The sequence below is a fragment of the Crinia signifera genome, chromosome 2, assembly GCF_055691185.1.
Source record: "Crinia signifera chromosome 2, ASM5569118v1, whole genome shotgun sequence".
In the NCBI taxonomy this organism is placed as follows: domain Eukaryota; kingdom Metazoa; phylum Chordata; class Amphibia; order Anura; family Myobatrachidae; genus Crinia; species Crinia signifera.
In genome coordinates, this window is record NC_139218.1 from 265,548,509 (window position 1) to 265,565,575 (window position 17,067).

The 17,067-nt window shown below is 47.2% G+C and overlaps 1 protein-coding gene across 3 annotated transcripts in view; it reads right to left on the reverse strand.

Annotated features, from left to right (window-relative positions):
- The window catches only part of VWA3B (von Willebrand factor A domain containing 3B), a 159,461-nt gene that overhangs the window by 111,598 nt on the left and 30,796 nt on the right, over positions 1 to 17,067 (reverse strand). For all 3 annotated transcript variants that reach the window (XM_083168556.1, XM_083168557.1, XM_083168558.1), the window contains one exon: positions 14,554 to 14,685. In XM_083168556.1, the coding sequence (XP_083024682.1) occupies positions 14,554 to 14,685 (132 nt within the window). The remainder of the gene's footprint in view (positions 1 to 14,553; positions 14,686 to 17,067) is intronic.

Below are 17,067 nucleotides of genomic sequence, written 5' to 3' on the forward strand. Positions count from 1 at the left end.
GGAGGGGTGTGGTTGGTGCTGTAGTAAATTGTGGTGGTGGAGGGGTGTGGTTGGTGCTGCAGTAAATTGTGGTGGTGGAGGGGTGTGGTTGGTGCTGCAGTAAATTGTGGTGGTGGAGGGGTGTGGTTGGTGCTGCAGTAAATTGTGGTGAGGGGTGAGTTTGGAGGCCCTAACATTTAGGGGGCACTGACATTAATGGGGACAATCACTAACATTGTGTCTAAGGGCGGCCTGACCTCTAAATTCCAGAAGAAGGTTCCATAAAACTTTTATGTAAACATTACACCCAGTGTCAGGACTCCAGGAAGCCATGGAATCATTGGCCGCTGTTAGGGGCACCGATAAATCCACCTACAGTATAACTGCTGCCTGTGCCCTGATGATCACTGCAGTAGCATAGGGCATGGTTATAGATATAGGTATCTGTGGGCCTGGTTATACAGCTCTGCCTCCTGGTGCTCTGCTTGGCCAATGTTGACATGGGCTGTGACGTGAGATTACACCTCCATGACTCACGGCACACCTCTGAAATGTGTGGCTCTGCTCCATTTTACCTGCAGTGTGAACAAGGATTGGGCCTGATTCAGAATTGATCGCAAAGCAAAAATTTTCTCTTACGGATAAAAGCATGTGTACTGAAGGCAGGGCCGGTGCAAGGCATCTCAGCGCCCCAGTTGCTCGGTCCACAGGGGGGTGCGGCCACCACTCCGGCATAAATGTAATACGTGCAGAGAGTAATGGCCACCATGTCCTAAGGACAAGTGGAACCAATATGCCCTTGAGCTCCGCTGGCAGCTCCCCGGGCGGATAGCATACGATTTGGCACTTGATGTGCCATTTTTACATGTATTTGTACATGGGGGGGTCGAAGCGGCGTCTAGGAGCTAGTAGCGGCATTTGCCAGGAGGCGAGGAGGAGCTGTTGAATTTGAAAAAATATTTTTTAAAAGCTGGCTGGCTGGTTATTAGCTGAGTGTGTTCTCTCAGCCAATCAGCGGCCTCCCATCTGATTGGCTGAGAGAATTCTCACAGCCAATCAGCGTCCGGCCAGTCTTTCCAAAATATTTTTTCAAATTCACTAGCCGCTTTCTGCCCGGCCACCTGGCCAATGCCGCTACTAGCTACCAGCCGCTGCTCCGACCCCCGCCGCTGCACATAGGTATGTGGCAGCGGTGCTTCACTGCTGCCACACACCTAGGATCAGACCTGACACATAGCAGGTGCTAAGCACGCTGGATGCCTACATGGATTAAAGAGGCAGTGATCTATGCCGGAGGACCCTGGTGAGCATGGTTTCCTTCCACAGGTACACATATGGATTGTCTTCAGGACCAGCGGACGGGAAGATACCTACCTATGTGTCAAGGTAGGTAAGTATCAGTATGTATGGGCTATGTATGAAATAAAGTTTTACTTTACTGGTGAGTGTCTTTATTTAAATATTTGTACTGTTGTGGAACTACAAGTTCCAGCGGCCCTTTAATGCCCCTGCATGTGGTGCAGGCTTGCTGGGACTTGAAGTTCCACAACAATACACAATAGTTTTGTCTATTTTTTTATACAAACATCAGCCAGGTGCACCGGGACAGCCCCGTCTTCAGCATGGGCAGGTAAATTCTGGAGGGGGGACCCCTTCATTGGGGGGTCCCTACTTCCCCAGGATCCTTGCCCAGGTTGACCGGTCAGGGGGTTAATGGCTGATTCGTGCAGGCTTCTGCCAAATATGCCTGCAAATTTCCCCATAGTGTAGACTGTCCAAATTGTATATGGCGATTTCTTGCACCCCAGTGACAGGTCTTCAATAACTGGGTGTGTGTGGGATCTCCTTTGACCAAATAGAGAAGATGAATGTTACCGTACGTATGCTTATAAAAGGTATCTTTTTGGGTACATAATGCCCACACTAGTTGCCAGCAGTAGAGGCGCTGCCTATACCTAACGCCCACACTAGTTGCCAAAAGTAGTAGCGCTTGCTTATATCTAACGCCAACACCAGTTGCCAACAGTAGTAGCACTGCGTAACCCCCACACTAGTTGCTGACAGTAGTATTGCTGCTTATACATAACGCCCACACATGTTTCCGACAGTAGTAGCACTGCTTATACATAACGTCCATAGTTACTGAGAGTAGTAGCACTGCCTATACATAACGCCCTCACCAATTGCTGACAATAGTAGCACTGCCTGCACGTAACGCCCACACCACTTGCCGACAGTAGTAGTGATGCCTATGCGTAATGCCCACACCAATTGCCGATAAAAGTATCGCTGCCTATGCGTAACGCCCACACCAGTTGCAGACAGAAGTAGCGCTGCCTATGCATAACACCCACACCAATTGCCTACAGTAGTAGCGCTGCCTATACGTAACGCCCATAGTTACTGACAGTAGTAGTGTTGCCTATGCTTAATGCCCACAAAAGTTGCTGACAATAGTAGCACTGCCTGCACGTAACGCCCACACCGTTGCAGACAGTAGTAGTGCTGCCTATACAGAACGCCTATAGTTATTGACAGTAGTAGCGTTACCTATATTTAATGCACACACCAGTTGGCAATAGTAGTAGAGCTGCCTATATGTAACGCCCACACCAGTTGCCGTCAGTAGTAGCTCTACCTATACGTAATGACCACACCAGTTGCCGACAGTAGTAGCGCTGCCTATAAGTAACGCCCCCACCTGTTGCCGACAGTAGTAGAACTGCCTATGCTTAACGCCCACATCAGTTGCTGACAGAAATAGCGCTGCCTATGTGTAACCCCCACACCAATTGCCGACAGAAGTAGTGCTGCCTATACGGGATACGGTCGGTTGGTCGACCTAAAGATGGTCAACAGCCATTAGGTCGACACCACTAGGTCGACATACTGCAAGGATGACATGGATCTAGGTCGACATGGGACAAGGTCGACAGGTCATTAGGTCGACAAAAGCATTAGGACGACAGTCAAAAGGTCGACATGGGTGTTATTATTGTTTTTTGAGCTGACATGTGCCGACAGGCGGTATTTCATGCCCTACCATCAGGGCATGCTGGGATGTGTAGTTCAACAGCTGGAGTGTCAAGGTATCCATCACTGCACTAGAGCATGGTGGGAGAATAAAATAGGGTGTCAAGCGCAGCAAGCCATGCGAGGAGACGTGGTGCATTTAATCCTGTGTCCATGTCGACATTCGGGTAAAAAAACAGTGAAAATTCCCATGTCAACCTTTTGCCTGTTGACCTACACCATGTCGACCAAATGCTCTTGTCGACCTAATGACCTGTCGACCATGTCCCATGTCGACATAGACTCATGTCGACCGTGTAGTATGTTGACCTAGTGGTGTCAACCTAATGACTGTCGACCATCTTTAGGTCAACCATATGATCCATACCCACCTATACATAGCGCCCACACCAGTTGCCAACAGTAGTAGCGCTGCCTATACATAGCGCCCACACTAGTTGAAACAGTAGTAGCGATGCCTATGCGTAACCCCTACACCAATTGCCAACAAAAGTAGTGCTGCCTATACATAGCGCCCATCAGTGGTTGAAGTGGGGCGGTATGGGACGGTATGCCATACCGCCACTTTCATATGGGGGTTGAAAAAAAACGCGGGGGTACTTGTGTATTATCACGGCGCCCAAGATTTCCATCGTAGGGCATCGTATTGGTCGCATTTCATCGCATGGTATGCGATTTAACCCGATTTTTAATTGTACAGGCAACCTGATGGGTGATTACTATGTTCAATGCACCCCCATTGTTAACGCCACTCCCCACTATCAACGCCAACCCGAAGCGTGGCGAGCGTAGTGAGCCCGCGAGGGGCAGCGGTACGCGTCCTCCAACGTTTTCATACCCCCACTATCCACGTCGGCGTGGAGTTGATTTTAGATAGTGTGGCACATGCTTCGGGCTCGCCACACTATGCAAAATCAACTCCACGCCGACGTGGATAGTGGGGGTATGAAAAGGTCGGAGGACGCATACCGCCGCCCCTCGCGAGCTTGCGGCGCTCGCCACACTTCGGGTTGGCGTTGATAGTGGGGGTGGCGTTAACAATGGGGGTGCATTTAACATAGTAATTATCCATCAGGGTGCTTGTACAATTAAAAATCGCATCGCATCGCATGCCATTTTAATGGCATGCGATGCAATATTTTATTGTACAGTGCGGGTCTTTGGACCCGAAAATCGCATCCCATCGCATACCTTAATTAGTGGTATGCGATGGGCGCTGTGATAATACTCAAGTACCAACCCAGGACATGCTCTGACCAGACAGCTCAGCCTGACAGCGAGGAGCAGTGGTACTGTCCAAGAAAGACTAGCAGCTACATGCCATGCCGTGCATCATCATAGATCAGGGCTGGACAATTCCCACATGCCATGCGAAGCTCCCCTGTCTGCTAATTGGAGAGCGGGGGCCGGCTGTCACCTGTATCCCCGCCCCCTTTACACATCACCCGATCACACTGTCTCTTGGATGGAAGGCAGCTACTAGTAATGCAGCTACAGGAGGAAGCTCCGCATCCATTGGGAAAGTGCAGCAGCCCCTTGCCTCTGCCTGCGCTGCGCTCCTCTGGCACACTGTCCGCTGTGTACAGTAAGTCGGAAGGGACTCAGAGTGGAGACAGCGCTGGCCGGGGAGGCATCCACTGCAGCCAGTAAGTGTTTAAAAACAATGTGCTGCTCTGTGTTGGCGGGGGAGGGGGCAGTTGGGTTGGGTTATTAGCAGGGCTATTTTTGTGCAGGCTCTAGCAGGAAATGTGGCCCTTATTCTAGTTCACTCTTTCAGACAAAATATTTATTAGATGGACAAAACCATGTGCACTGCAGGTGAGGCAGGTGTAAAACCCCACCCAAATCTAATTATCTCTGCACAAGTAACACCTGTCTCACCTGCAGTGCACATGGTTTTGTCCATCTAAGAAATATTTTGTCAGAAAGAGTGAACTAGAATAAGGGCCACAGTTCCTGCTGGAGCCTGCACAAAAATAGCCCTGGTTATTAGCATGCACTGCAGGGTTGTTATTTTTTTACAGTGGAGATTAGCTATCTACAGGAACTGGGCGAGAGAGGCAATTCTATACTAGAGGGAGATGATATGTCCTGAGGGGGAGGGAACTATTTTGTGCTAGGGGGAGATGATGGTCTTTCTGAGGAGGAGGGGGTTTATTAATTGCTAAAGGGAAATCAGGTAACTAAGGGGGTCTTCTGTACTAGGGGATCGTACACTGCTCATACCTACAGCTGCTAACTTCCCCTATCATGGTGCCCCATCCCCCTTCATTTTCATCTGTATCTGCCCCTGCACAGCAATATATGATTGATAACAGCATCAGGGAAACTACAGCAATGCATTCTGGTAAGAATATTTACCTTCGCTCTACCCTCCCCTAACACTCCCTTCTTACAGCCTAATCCTAAACACACACCCACACCAGTCTATCCCTATCCCTTCCCGCTATTGCCTAACCCTTGTACCCCATTGCCAAAACCTAAACCTCCCTCCCAGTACCCTATCTCTAAGTTCCCCCTGTTGGCTAAACCTAACCCCCCTCCCCATCCTAACACTTACCCACCTGCATATTTATTATCCGTATGCTTGGAGACGGGACTCTGACATCGATATCCTCAGTGATGTCAGGATTCTGGCACCTGGATACTAGTTGGGATGCTGGTGTCGGTATTCCGACTGCCAGTATCCAATCTGCTGCAATACTAACCTCATCCCTCTCTAAATCCCTATTTTCTGATGTGATCAATTTGATGTCACTCTCCCTGCCATCCCTCCCTCTGTTCCTGCCATCCCTCCCTTTCCATGTCCCTGCTGTCCCTCCCTCTCTCTGCTGTTACTCCTTCTCCTTGTCCCTGCCGTCCCTCCCTCCCTCTCCTGTCATCCCTCCCTCTCCCTCCCTCTTCTGCATCCCTCCCTCTCTCTGTCGTCCCTGACTCTCCCTGCCATCACTCACTCTGCCTTCCTCTCCATCCGTCCCTTTCCCTGCCATCCCTCCCTCTCCCTGTCCCTGCTGTCACTTTCTTTGTGCTTTCACGCTCCCTCTCTTTATCCATATGTCCCTGCTGTCCCTCTCTATGTTCCTGATGTCACTCTGTCCCTGAATTTTGGCTCATACTGTGTGGCATAATGTTAATTTGGCTCATTACGTGGATATATGGTGTGGTACATTACACTTAAGGGCATGCCCCTTTAGCATGGCCACGCAAAGGCGCGGGCAAGAGGACATTTGTACTTTACCATACCCCCACTTCAAAATTTCCACTTCGACCACTGGCGCCCATACTAGTTACTGACAGTAGTAGCGCTGCTTATACATAACACCCACACAAGGTGCCAACAGTAGTAGTGTTGCATAACCCCACACCAATTTCCGACTGTAGTAGCACTGCTTATACATAACGCATACACCAGTTGCCGACAGTAGTAGCGCTGCTTATACGTAACGCGCATAGTTACTGATAATAGTAGTGTTGCCTATACGTAATGCCCACACCACTTGCTGACAGTAGTAGTGCTGCCTATACGTAATGCCCACACCAGTTGCTAAGAGTTGTAGCGCTGCTTATACATAACGCCCATAGTTACTGACGTAGAAGCATTACCTATATGTAATGCACACACCAGTTTCTGACAGGAGTAGTGCTGCCTATACATAATGCCCACACTAGTTGCCAACAGTAGTAGCGCTGCTTATACATAATGCCCACACCATTTGCTGACAGTAGTAGTGCTGCTTATAGCTAATGCCCACACAAGTTGCAGACAGTAGTAGTGCTGCGTAACACCCACACCAGTTTCCGAGAGTAGTTGCGCTGCTTATACATAACGCCCACACCGGTTTCAGACAGTAGTAGTGCTGCTTATACAGAACGCCCACAACAGTTACCGACAGTAGTAGCGCTGCTTATCTGTAACGCCCTAAGTTACTGATAGTAGTAGTGTTGCCTATACAGTAAGTAATGTCCACACCAGTTGCTGACAGTAGTAGCGCTGCCTATATATAATGCCCACACCATTTGCCAACAGTAGTAGCGCTGCCTATACATAAAGCCCACACCATTTGCTAACAGTAGTAGTGCTGCCTATACATAATGCCCACACCAGTTGCTGACAGTATTACCCTCACACTTTACTTACCTATTCAGGCTAGCAGCTCATCCTCTCCTCTGTCCTTTTTGCATCAGCCTGGCTCCCATGTAGCCCCGCCCCCTCTGTTCTGTGTAACCCTGCCCCCTACACCCCTTTTCTGTCCCTTCCACTGCTTAGATAGTTAGGAGCCTGGAAGGGGGCTTCATGCTACTGGTGCCACTGTCTTTTATGCAGTCATTGTGATAGCAGTGGCATGATTTCAGAGCAAACCTCGTCCTCTGGCGCAGGTACATTGATGATGTCCTGATAGTATGGGATGGACCAGAAACCGCACTACAAGAATTCACCAAACACATAAACACCAACATATACAACCTAAACTTCACAACACAATACAGCCAATCTAAAGTAGAATTCCTAGATCTAGAGATCTATGTAGAAAACGGACATTTAGCAACCAGAACATTTCACAAACCAGTCGATGTCAACAGCTATATTCTATCCACAAGCAGTCATCACCCAAATTGGCTCAATAGTATCCCCCTGGGGCAATTCACCAGAATCAGATGCAACTGTTCCACCCTAGAAGAATATCACAACCAAGGAAAGGACTCAAACAAAAACTCATGGAAAAGAACTACAACACAAAAACAGTAGATGAGGCATATGAAAAACTATGGTCAGTCAACAGAAACACACTCCTAGAAGACAAGAAAACCAACACTATCACAAGAAACACAGACAAGGGCCCCTTTTTCATCAACAAATACAACGACTCTGCCACCCAGATGAAGAAAATAATCAATAGGCACTGGCACATTCTCGTACAAGACGATACATTGGCAGAAGTCCTGACAGAAAAGCCCCAAATAGTAACAGGAAGGCCCCTGACCTTAGGACCCAACTGTTACACAACCACATACCACCATCCAGCAGCATACACACCAGGTTTTCATTACTGCGGCACATGTATGGGTTGCAAGACCACAGACAGACAAGGGAAAAAGAAAATATCTGAAATAACATCACACACCACTGGGCATACACATAAAATTAAACAGGAAATCACATGTCACACCAAAGGGGTAGTCTATGTCTTATCATGCCCATGTGGAAAACAGTATGTTGGAAGAACCATAAGACCTGTAAAGACCAGAATTTACGAACACATCCGTAATATTAGGATAGGTTTCGAACAGCACAGCCTATCCAAACACTTCAGAGAAACACACGGGAGGGACCCTTCACTCATGTCATTCACAGCGATCACCCAAGTTCAGCCAAACTGGAGAGGGGGGAATTGTAACAAAAAAAACAAACAAAGAGGAGCTGAAGTGGATCTATACGCTTCAGACGATGCAACCTAGAGGGCACAATGTAGACTTCAACATCAGTGAAATAGTTTAGCAGCTCCAGGGACACCTCAACACCCTTCCACCTATTGCTCAGGCCAATTTATGTCCATGTCAATCCATCTTTTTAATCCACCTTTTTTAATTCATCCCTTTTAAATCATCCACTTCAGTTGACCATAACATCCACTGATTCCATTTATCTCATGTAACCTCCAAGTCACCCTATGTATCCCCCCAAATGTCGACGCACCACGAAGGAGACCTCTCCAATACAACCACTAATACACACCCAAAAAAACACAAAAAAACAATAAAATCCACCTTAGGACAATGTCGACACGCAAGTGTGTCAACACTCACACAGAATATCACCACAAAGCATTACAAAACACCCCATTAAACCTCCTCCATACACCTGAGCATGATAATCACACATGCCACAGATTATCATCAATCAGGCAGCATCAGGGCATGTACCTCAAAAGAGGCCACTCCCCCATTGACGCAATCAAACCAACACAAGGCAGCTATTTAAGACGGCCCTTGCAATATCATATGCATAGGCGTGCGCAGCCCATTTTGTTAGGGGGTGCACCATTGGAGGGGCGTGTCCATCACCGCCTACTGGGCATGTTCATCACCACCTATGGGCATTAGTGCAAACTAAATAGGTGACTTATTTATGTATATGCACTTCAGAACATTAGAAATAGGGACAGTGCACACACGGCAACAATTTACACTGTAATGCCCATTCCACATATGCCACACAAAGTAATGCCCATTACATATAATGCATTGCACAGAAATGCACATTCCACGTAATGCTACACACCATAATGCCCATCACACAGTAATGCACATTCCACATAATGCCCATTAGACATGCCAGGGCTTGACTAATTCTTTTTACACCGTAATGCCTATTACACATCACAGAGCCACTACATAGTATACCATATGCTATAATGCCGATTACACGTTATGCCACACACCATAATGCCCATTACATGTTGCACCTCACATGTGATGCCGATTACAAGTTGTGCCTCACAACGTAATGCCCATTAGACTTTGTGCCTCACACGGTTATGGCCATTACACATTACGTCTCAGATCGTGATTCCCATTACACATTATGCCACACACTGTGATGCCCACATCACATTATGCCATACACCGTGATGCACCTATTACACATTACCAAACACTGTGATGCCCATTACACATTATTTGACACACGTGATGCCCATTTCACGTTATGCCATACACCATAGTGCCCATTACATATTACACAACACAGGACAGATAGGGGAGGGGCAATTATGGACAGATAAAACAATATTGATAGACAGATGGATGAGGGGAGGGGCAAGCACAGATGGATGGATTGGGGGGGGGGGGAATAGACAGATGGGGACAAAGTACCATATTGGGGGGCAGCATAGACAGAGGGAAGAGTTGGGGGGGGGGGGGGGGCAAAGACAAACTGACAAATAGATGCTGGGATGCTCACCATTACTTTCTCTACTTCACCAGACAATGGCAGCAGCTCCTCCTCTCTGTGTATAGCATGTCTGGGCAGCAAAAAAACCCTTCATGGTGCGGCTCTGGTCAGCAGTGTGTCCTAATGCGCTCCCTCTTCTCCCCACCTCATGATGCGGCTGCGGGGTGCGGCGCCTTCAGTCACCTGCGGCCATTTACTTCCTCAACCCCCCCTCCCCCGGGTGTAGCTCGGGCGCTCCATCTTCTACCCACCGCATGATGCGGCTCCTGGCAGCGGCGCCTTCAGTCACCTGCGGCCGTTTATTTCCTCAACCCCGCCTCCCCCCTGGTGTAGCTCCGGCGCGATGACAGCAGCATCAATGATAATTCCTCCTCACTCACCCTGTCGGCAGCACCTCCGCCTTCCGCCCAGTACACCGGCTGGCAGGGAAGAGGATTTTCTCCCTTCCTCCCTCACAGTGCGGAGGCAAGGAATATTAAAAAAATCAAGAGGGTGCACTTGTTACGGGGGGTGCCGGTCATTAGGAGGTGCCTGTGCACCCCTGGCACCCCCCGTGCGCACGCCTATGATCATATGCAAATCCTTGAGAAAGGCACATAGTGCCGAAACGCGTTGGACCTCAGGACGTAGGTCCTGCACCCACCCAGCACGACACAAGTCTCCTCCAGGAGGAGTCAAGCGCACACCGCTCCAGCCCCGGGTGAACGCACGCCAGCAGAACCCGGAAGTGACAGGAGCGACTGTAGCAGTGGTGTGGACCTGCTGCCGGCTGCACCGTGGGAAGTGCGGACGCCCGTGAAGACTGAAGAAGACGTGAGGCAGAGATCTGCGCAGCAACTGCCGGGTATCGGGTAAGTGTCACGGTGCACCACCGGAGGGTTAGGGACGCCAGCCCGCGGTACCACCCAACACTTCCCTTGACCACCAGGAATTTTTTATGCATGATCAGAGACTCAAGCCTGTGACCTCCAGTCCAAGTGCCCTCTCCCACCCCATACCCACCACTGACCCCAGCACCACCCATCCAACCCACAAGCGGACCCCGTGCATTTCCCCTACACTGAGCCCCTACTTGTCCCCAACCAGAATCCAGGTTTTTTACACATAGGTAGGCTGACACACACCAGCCCCTGCGGAATACACAGCATTGAGATCCACAGTGCACAGCTGGTCATTGTGACGCCTACCCAAAGTGTGACCACCCCTACCCTACCCAGCAGATCTCCTTTTGATGATAGACTCAAAACTAAGATTGTATCAGTTACAATAAAGATATTTTCTTTCACATTACCCAGTCTCCTAGAACATTTGTGATTGGCAGAACCATAAGTCCACACACACCGCACAGATCATAATCACAGAGTGCGCATTTCTACCCCAAATACAATATTGTGATAGGAGCAGCAGCAGTGGGCAGCCTGCAGCCACAGAGGAGGACAGCAAGGGATGCAAAGCAGGAAGAGCGCCTCTTCTGGCTCCTGAGAGGGTAGCGCTGGCACTGAGTGTAGGGTATAGAGGGGTCAGTGATGTAGTGTAGGGTATAGAAGGGTCAGTGATGTAGTGTAGGGTAGGGTATACAGGTGTATTGATGTAGTGTAGGGTTTACAGGTGTCAGTGATGTAGTGTAGGGTATAGAGGGGTCAGTGATGTAGTGTAGGGTACAGAAGGGTCAGTGATGTAGTGTAGGGTATAGAGAGGTCAGTGATGTAGTGTAGGGTATACAGGTGTATTGATGTAGTGTAGGGTTTACAGGTGTCAGTGATGTAGTGTAGGGTATAGAGGGGTCAGTGATGTAGTGTAGGGTATAGAAGGGTCAGTGATGTAGTGTAGGGTATAGAAGGGTCAGTGATGTAGTGTAGGGTATAGAGAGGTCAGTGATGTAGTGTAGGGTATACAGGTGTATTGATGTAGTGTAGGGTTTACAGGTGTCAGTGATGTAGTGTAGGGTATAGAGGGGTCAGTGATGTAGTGTAGGGTATAGAGGGGTCAGTGATGTAGTGTAGGGTATAGAGGGGTCAGTGATGTAGTGTAGGGTATAGAGGGGTCAGTGATGTAGTGTAGGGTATAGAGGGGTCAGTGATGTAGTGTAGGGTATAGAGGGGTCAGTGATGTAGTGTAGGGTACAGAGGGGTCAGTGATGTAGTGTAGGGTATACAGGGGTCAGTGATGTAGTGTAGAGTATACAGGGATCAGTAATGTAGTGTAAGGTATAAAGGGGTCAGTATATAAACACACTTAGGGCCTGATTCAGACCCGCTTGCTGGGCAGCGTATATTCTCTGCCGGTATGCTGTGTACCGCTGCGCTCGCCAAGCTTCGGGTTGCCGTTGATAGTGGGGGCGGCGTTAACAATGGGGGTACATTTAACATAGTAATCACCCATCAGGGTGCTTGTATAATTTAAAATCGCATCGATGCGATGCAATATTTTATTGTACAGTGCGGGTCTTTGGACCCGAAAATCGGGTCCCATCGCATCCCATCGCATACCTTAATTAGTGGTATGCGATGCGATGGGCGCCGTGATAATACACAAGTACCGAAAAATTTACAATTTGCCTGTCAGCATTAGAAGAAGATGAAAGTGTCAGGCGCCTCCACTGCATGCATCTATTTTACAGAGTGTGTGTGGACCATGGCTGTCATCAAACAGAAAGTGCCCCAACTGCAGACGGGACATTGGGGATCAGCTTCGTATGTAACATCTATACAAGCAACACAATGCCCGAAACATCCATCTGCAGCCTAAGAAAAGACATCATAAAAGTGATTATAAAAATGAGCAGAAAGAAGCTGGGGATTAGGGCAAATGGAAATACCCCATAAAAGAAAGGACACTGGGCAGCCACCTCGTGGGTGTATTGGAAGAGCTGCTAAGCTGCTAATTATTTCATTGATAACTTTAAACCTAGGCAATACCATGTACTTCAGTTAGTTTGTGTATATATATATATCACATAAAGATACTCTCCTGTACACAAGTTTCATGGAAAGTTAAATGCAATTATGAAGATTGTGGGATAGTCATTAGGTTGTCAATAGCAACAGAGGCAGACAATAGGCAGAGATGGGAGATTAGGTTAAAGCTGGGTACGCATTGTACAACATTTTAAATTAATGATTTTGCTGACTGTATTTGGCAGAAACAACAAAATCTAATGGTAGTCGAGGGTGTAAAGCAATTTACACCAAAACAGGAGGTATAAGCTGCATGGAAAAATTTTCATAGTATGCAGTCACAGGTCTATTAAAATGCCGGTAAATTTACATGTATCCAGTTAGAGGTCATTTTATCGTCTAAAAAAGGACCCACGATGATGCAATGGAATCCAAGATAAGTTCCTGATCCCTTGTATTATTGGGGCCTTCTTTTTGCCTCTTAAAAAAGTAAGTTACAGCATAATCACCAATAAGAGCAGGCTTAAGGGCACGCCGCATCGAGACTAATTGGATAGCCACCGGCGAAGCTATTAGCAGCGGTAAATTACAGCTGCTACTACGATTCCCCATTAGTAGTTGCTGATTACAGTAAATATTATCAAGGTGCTCACTTGGGTCATTTTTTAACAATACCCCATTCACACCAGAAATGCAGGGACAAACCCGGGAATTCAGTTCCCGGGACAAGCAGGGACATTCCCGGGTTTGGACCCATTCACACCAGAAATGTCCCTTCATTTTCTGGTGTGAGAAGGGGGCGGGAAGGAGGCCGGCAGGAGGTGGGGAGGAGGCGGGCAGTCGGCGGGATGGCGGCGGAGGTGGGGAGAATACTCACCCCGGTTGCTGGTCCTCCGTGCAGGCCAGGGATCCACACAGGCGGTGGCACAAATGACGGGACAGGCTGCGGATGAAGATGACGCAGCTCTCCGGCGTCCTCACTGCCGCCGGAGAGCTGCGTCATCATCATCCACCGGCTGTCCCGTCATTTGCGCCTGCCACCTGCGTGGATTCCTGTCCAGACAGCACACCGAGGACACGGCAACCCAGGTAAGTATACCCTGTACCTTTCACACCAGCCAGGTCCACGGGTTGAACCCGGGAACAACCCTGGTACCTAGCCGGGTTGAAATTTGCCCGGGATTTTGTCCCGGGAACCTTTCACACCAGCGTTAGTACCGGGTTGTTCCCGGACTCAACCCGGGAATTTAGGCTGGTGTGAATGGGGTATTAGAGATGTCCTTAAAGTACTAGATGGTGAACTAACATATAAGAAGCAATATCTATGCTGCAAAAAACTCAATGTGATAATGATATAATAGATACCATTAGTGTCTTGATTTTAATTCTACACCTTATAGGAGAAGCTTTGTAAATTGCTCATATTTGGTTTGTATTTTTTATACCCATGTACATGGTGATGTTTGAGAAACATGCTACACTTCTAGGTACCATTTATGTAAAGTATTTATTTTCATGTTACACTTGCCATCTAGATTTTATGGGGAAAGCAGTGACACTGTATATGTAAATAATCTGTACCGTTCTTGTTTTAACTAAAACACCAAAAAACATAAATCATTTTTGTAGTATTTAATTATTTTGTATGTTTAGATATTATTAGCCATTGTACTTCATATGTCATCATGTTACCTGAAGTTCTTTAACCCAAAACCAGGCTTCCTTCATGTTTTCCTCATTCACCTCTGCTAACCTCGCCTTCCAAGCCTCTACTTTAGAATCAAACTTTACAAAGTTGAATGTCTTCTTGTATTTGAGTTGCTCCTGTGAAGAACAATAGTACTAGTTATCATAAGGTATTAGTCAAAGACATGAAAGAACAGAAAACAGACTGAAGCTCTATTGCAGGCTTGTCCAACGTTGGCCCTCCAGATGTTGCGAAACTACACATCCCAGCATGCTTTGCCACAGTTTTGCTATTAGAGAATGCTAAAACTATTGCAAAGCATGCTGGGATGTGTAGTTTCACAACATCTGGAGGGCCAACGTTGGACATGCCTGCTCTATTGTTTACAAAATAAATAAAAGGAACACACATTTATGCAGTGCACACACGGTGCGAGTACCATGCAATGCGATCCCGATGCGATCTGCATACAACTTTGACTATATAGTGCAGATCTGCACTATATATAGTCAGGGCAGGCAAGACTTTCTGTTTGTGATACGTGAACGTGCATCGGGATCGCAAGGGTTAAAAACCCATGCGATCTGCATGCGATCCAATGAGATTTTGACTATATAGTCAAAATCTCATGCAGATTGTACCCGTGTGTACACACCATTAAACAATTAGCAAATGCCATAAAAAGGTCATATCTTTAATACACTGAGGAATATCTATGTTACTCGTGCAGTTATTAAAGCTATTATCTTTTGTATTTAAACTGAATTATACTGTGAGAAAAAAAAACAACAACAACAATTAAACTTTAATATAAGACATTGCTAAAGATATGCAAGCTTTGACTATTTGGTAGTGATAAAACCAATAGACTGCCTCCAATATCATGCTGTGTTCCCGAAACTAGCTACAGTAAGGTGGTTGTACTTTCTCAATGGAAATATGAATAGGCCATGTGAACGGCACATTGAGCATACAACATTATTTCAGTTCTACTTCTATATAAAGGGAAGAAAAAGTACATTAAATCTGCTTAAAAGCATTTATTTGTTGATCCATTAGTCTATTGTTAATAGGGTAACAGTTGCTCATTATCATCTGATATGTGATACTAATACATAGTTGCCTACCCTCCTGCATTCTGCAGGAGACTCCCTGAAATAGCAGCAATCTCCCTCTCTCCCTCATTAGTCTAGCAATCTCCCTCATTTCACCTAGCCCTTATTAAACTGTCACATATTTAGGAAAAAAGGAATGAGAGACAGATACATTTACATTGAATCATCAGCACCCATTCCCAGCACTTTAGCAAGTACAGTAGCTCTTACTGCTTTGGGGCTCATCTACATTTGGATATAAGTCATTTTAAAAGATTCCTCTCAGATTTAGCAGTGCACATCCACGCTTCTAGGTGCCACGTTCACAATCTCTTTTCACAATCTCTCCATATATGGAACTAGACACGCCCTTTGGGTGGAGCATGACACGCCCCTTCAATGAGGCACTGTGCAAAATTCTACTACCAACTATAATCTTCCTGAAACTGTTTTTCAAAAGTAGGCAAGTATGTACTAATATGATACTAACATGCTTTGGAAATACTGCATTATGTGTGTTTAGATGAGACTGCTTAGGTGAGACATAGTCCTGTGTGTTTAGATGAGACTGCTATAGCAGAACTGGAAAGATCTTGGTGCCTATAACAGCCACTCCTGGTTCCATAGAACTTTGGGCCTGATTCAGAACTGTGTATACACGCAGCCTAGCAAACAGGTCACCACCGAATGCCCCCCCTAGCATGCAAGGGGATTTGTACAAGAACACAACCCCTGGGATGCGCCCTTCTGTAATAAAAGTCAGTCTGAACTGACTTTTAGTGCCGCTGCTGATCACCGAAAAGGGGGCTGGTGCTGACGTCATTTGATGAATTTGGCCCCATCCAATGGGGTCTGAATTAGGCCCTTTATGTGTTATGCTTGAGATGCCACCAGGACTTATGCTCTAAAGCTATAGCGGCAAAAAATAAACAGTAGAAGAGTGAAGGAGGATTATGAGAAAGAATTCACAGAACTTTTGGATATGGTATTAAGAAGCAGCAGAGGTGGCAGGACACTGGATGATATGGTGCGGGAAGCACCCAGAGGTAGGGCTGGATTAAAGGGGGGCACAGGTGGTCAGTACCCCTAGGACCCCATCTATCTAGGGGCCCCCTGTGGTTGGCATGTATTTAAGAAAAAAAAATATTTTTTAGCTAAAGGTTTTGTGCATGGGAATGGGGTAGTGCTGCAGCTTCACTTATCTGCCAATGTGACAATGATTAATGGTGCTGAGCATAAGGAGTCAAGGCACACTGACTGCACAAGTGTGCAGTGCATTACTGGGAGTTGACTAAGTCCCATGAGCCTTTGCACAAGAGGTCAGAAGCTGATAGGCTTGTGCTGAGCTTATCGTATGCTTCTCAGGCCCATGGAGGATAGCAGCAGCAGCGGCCTTGTTATGGGAGGGTTTTTAATCAGAGGCAG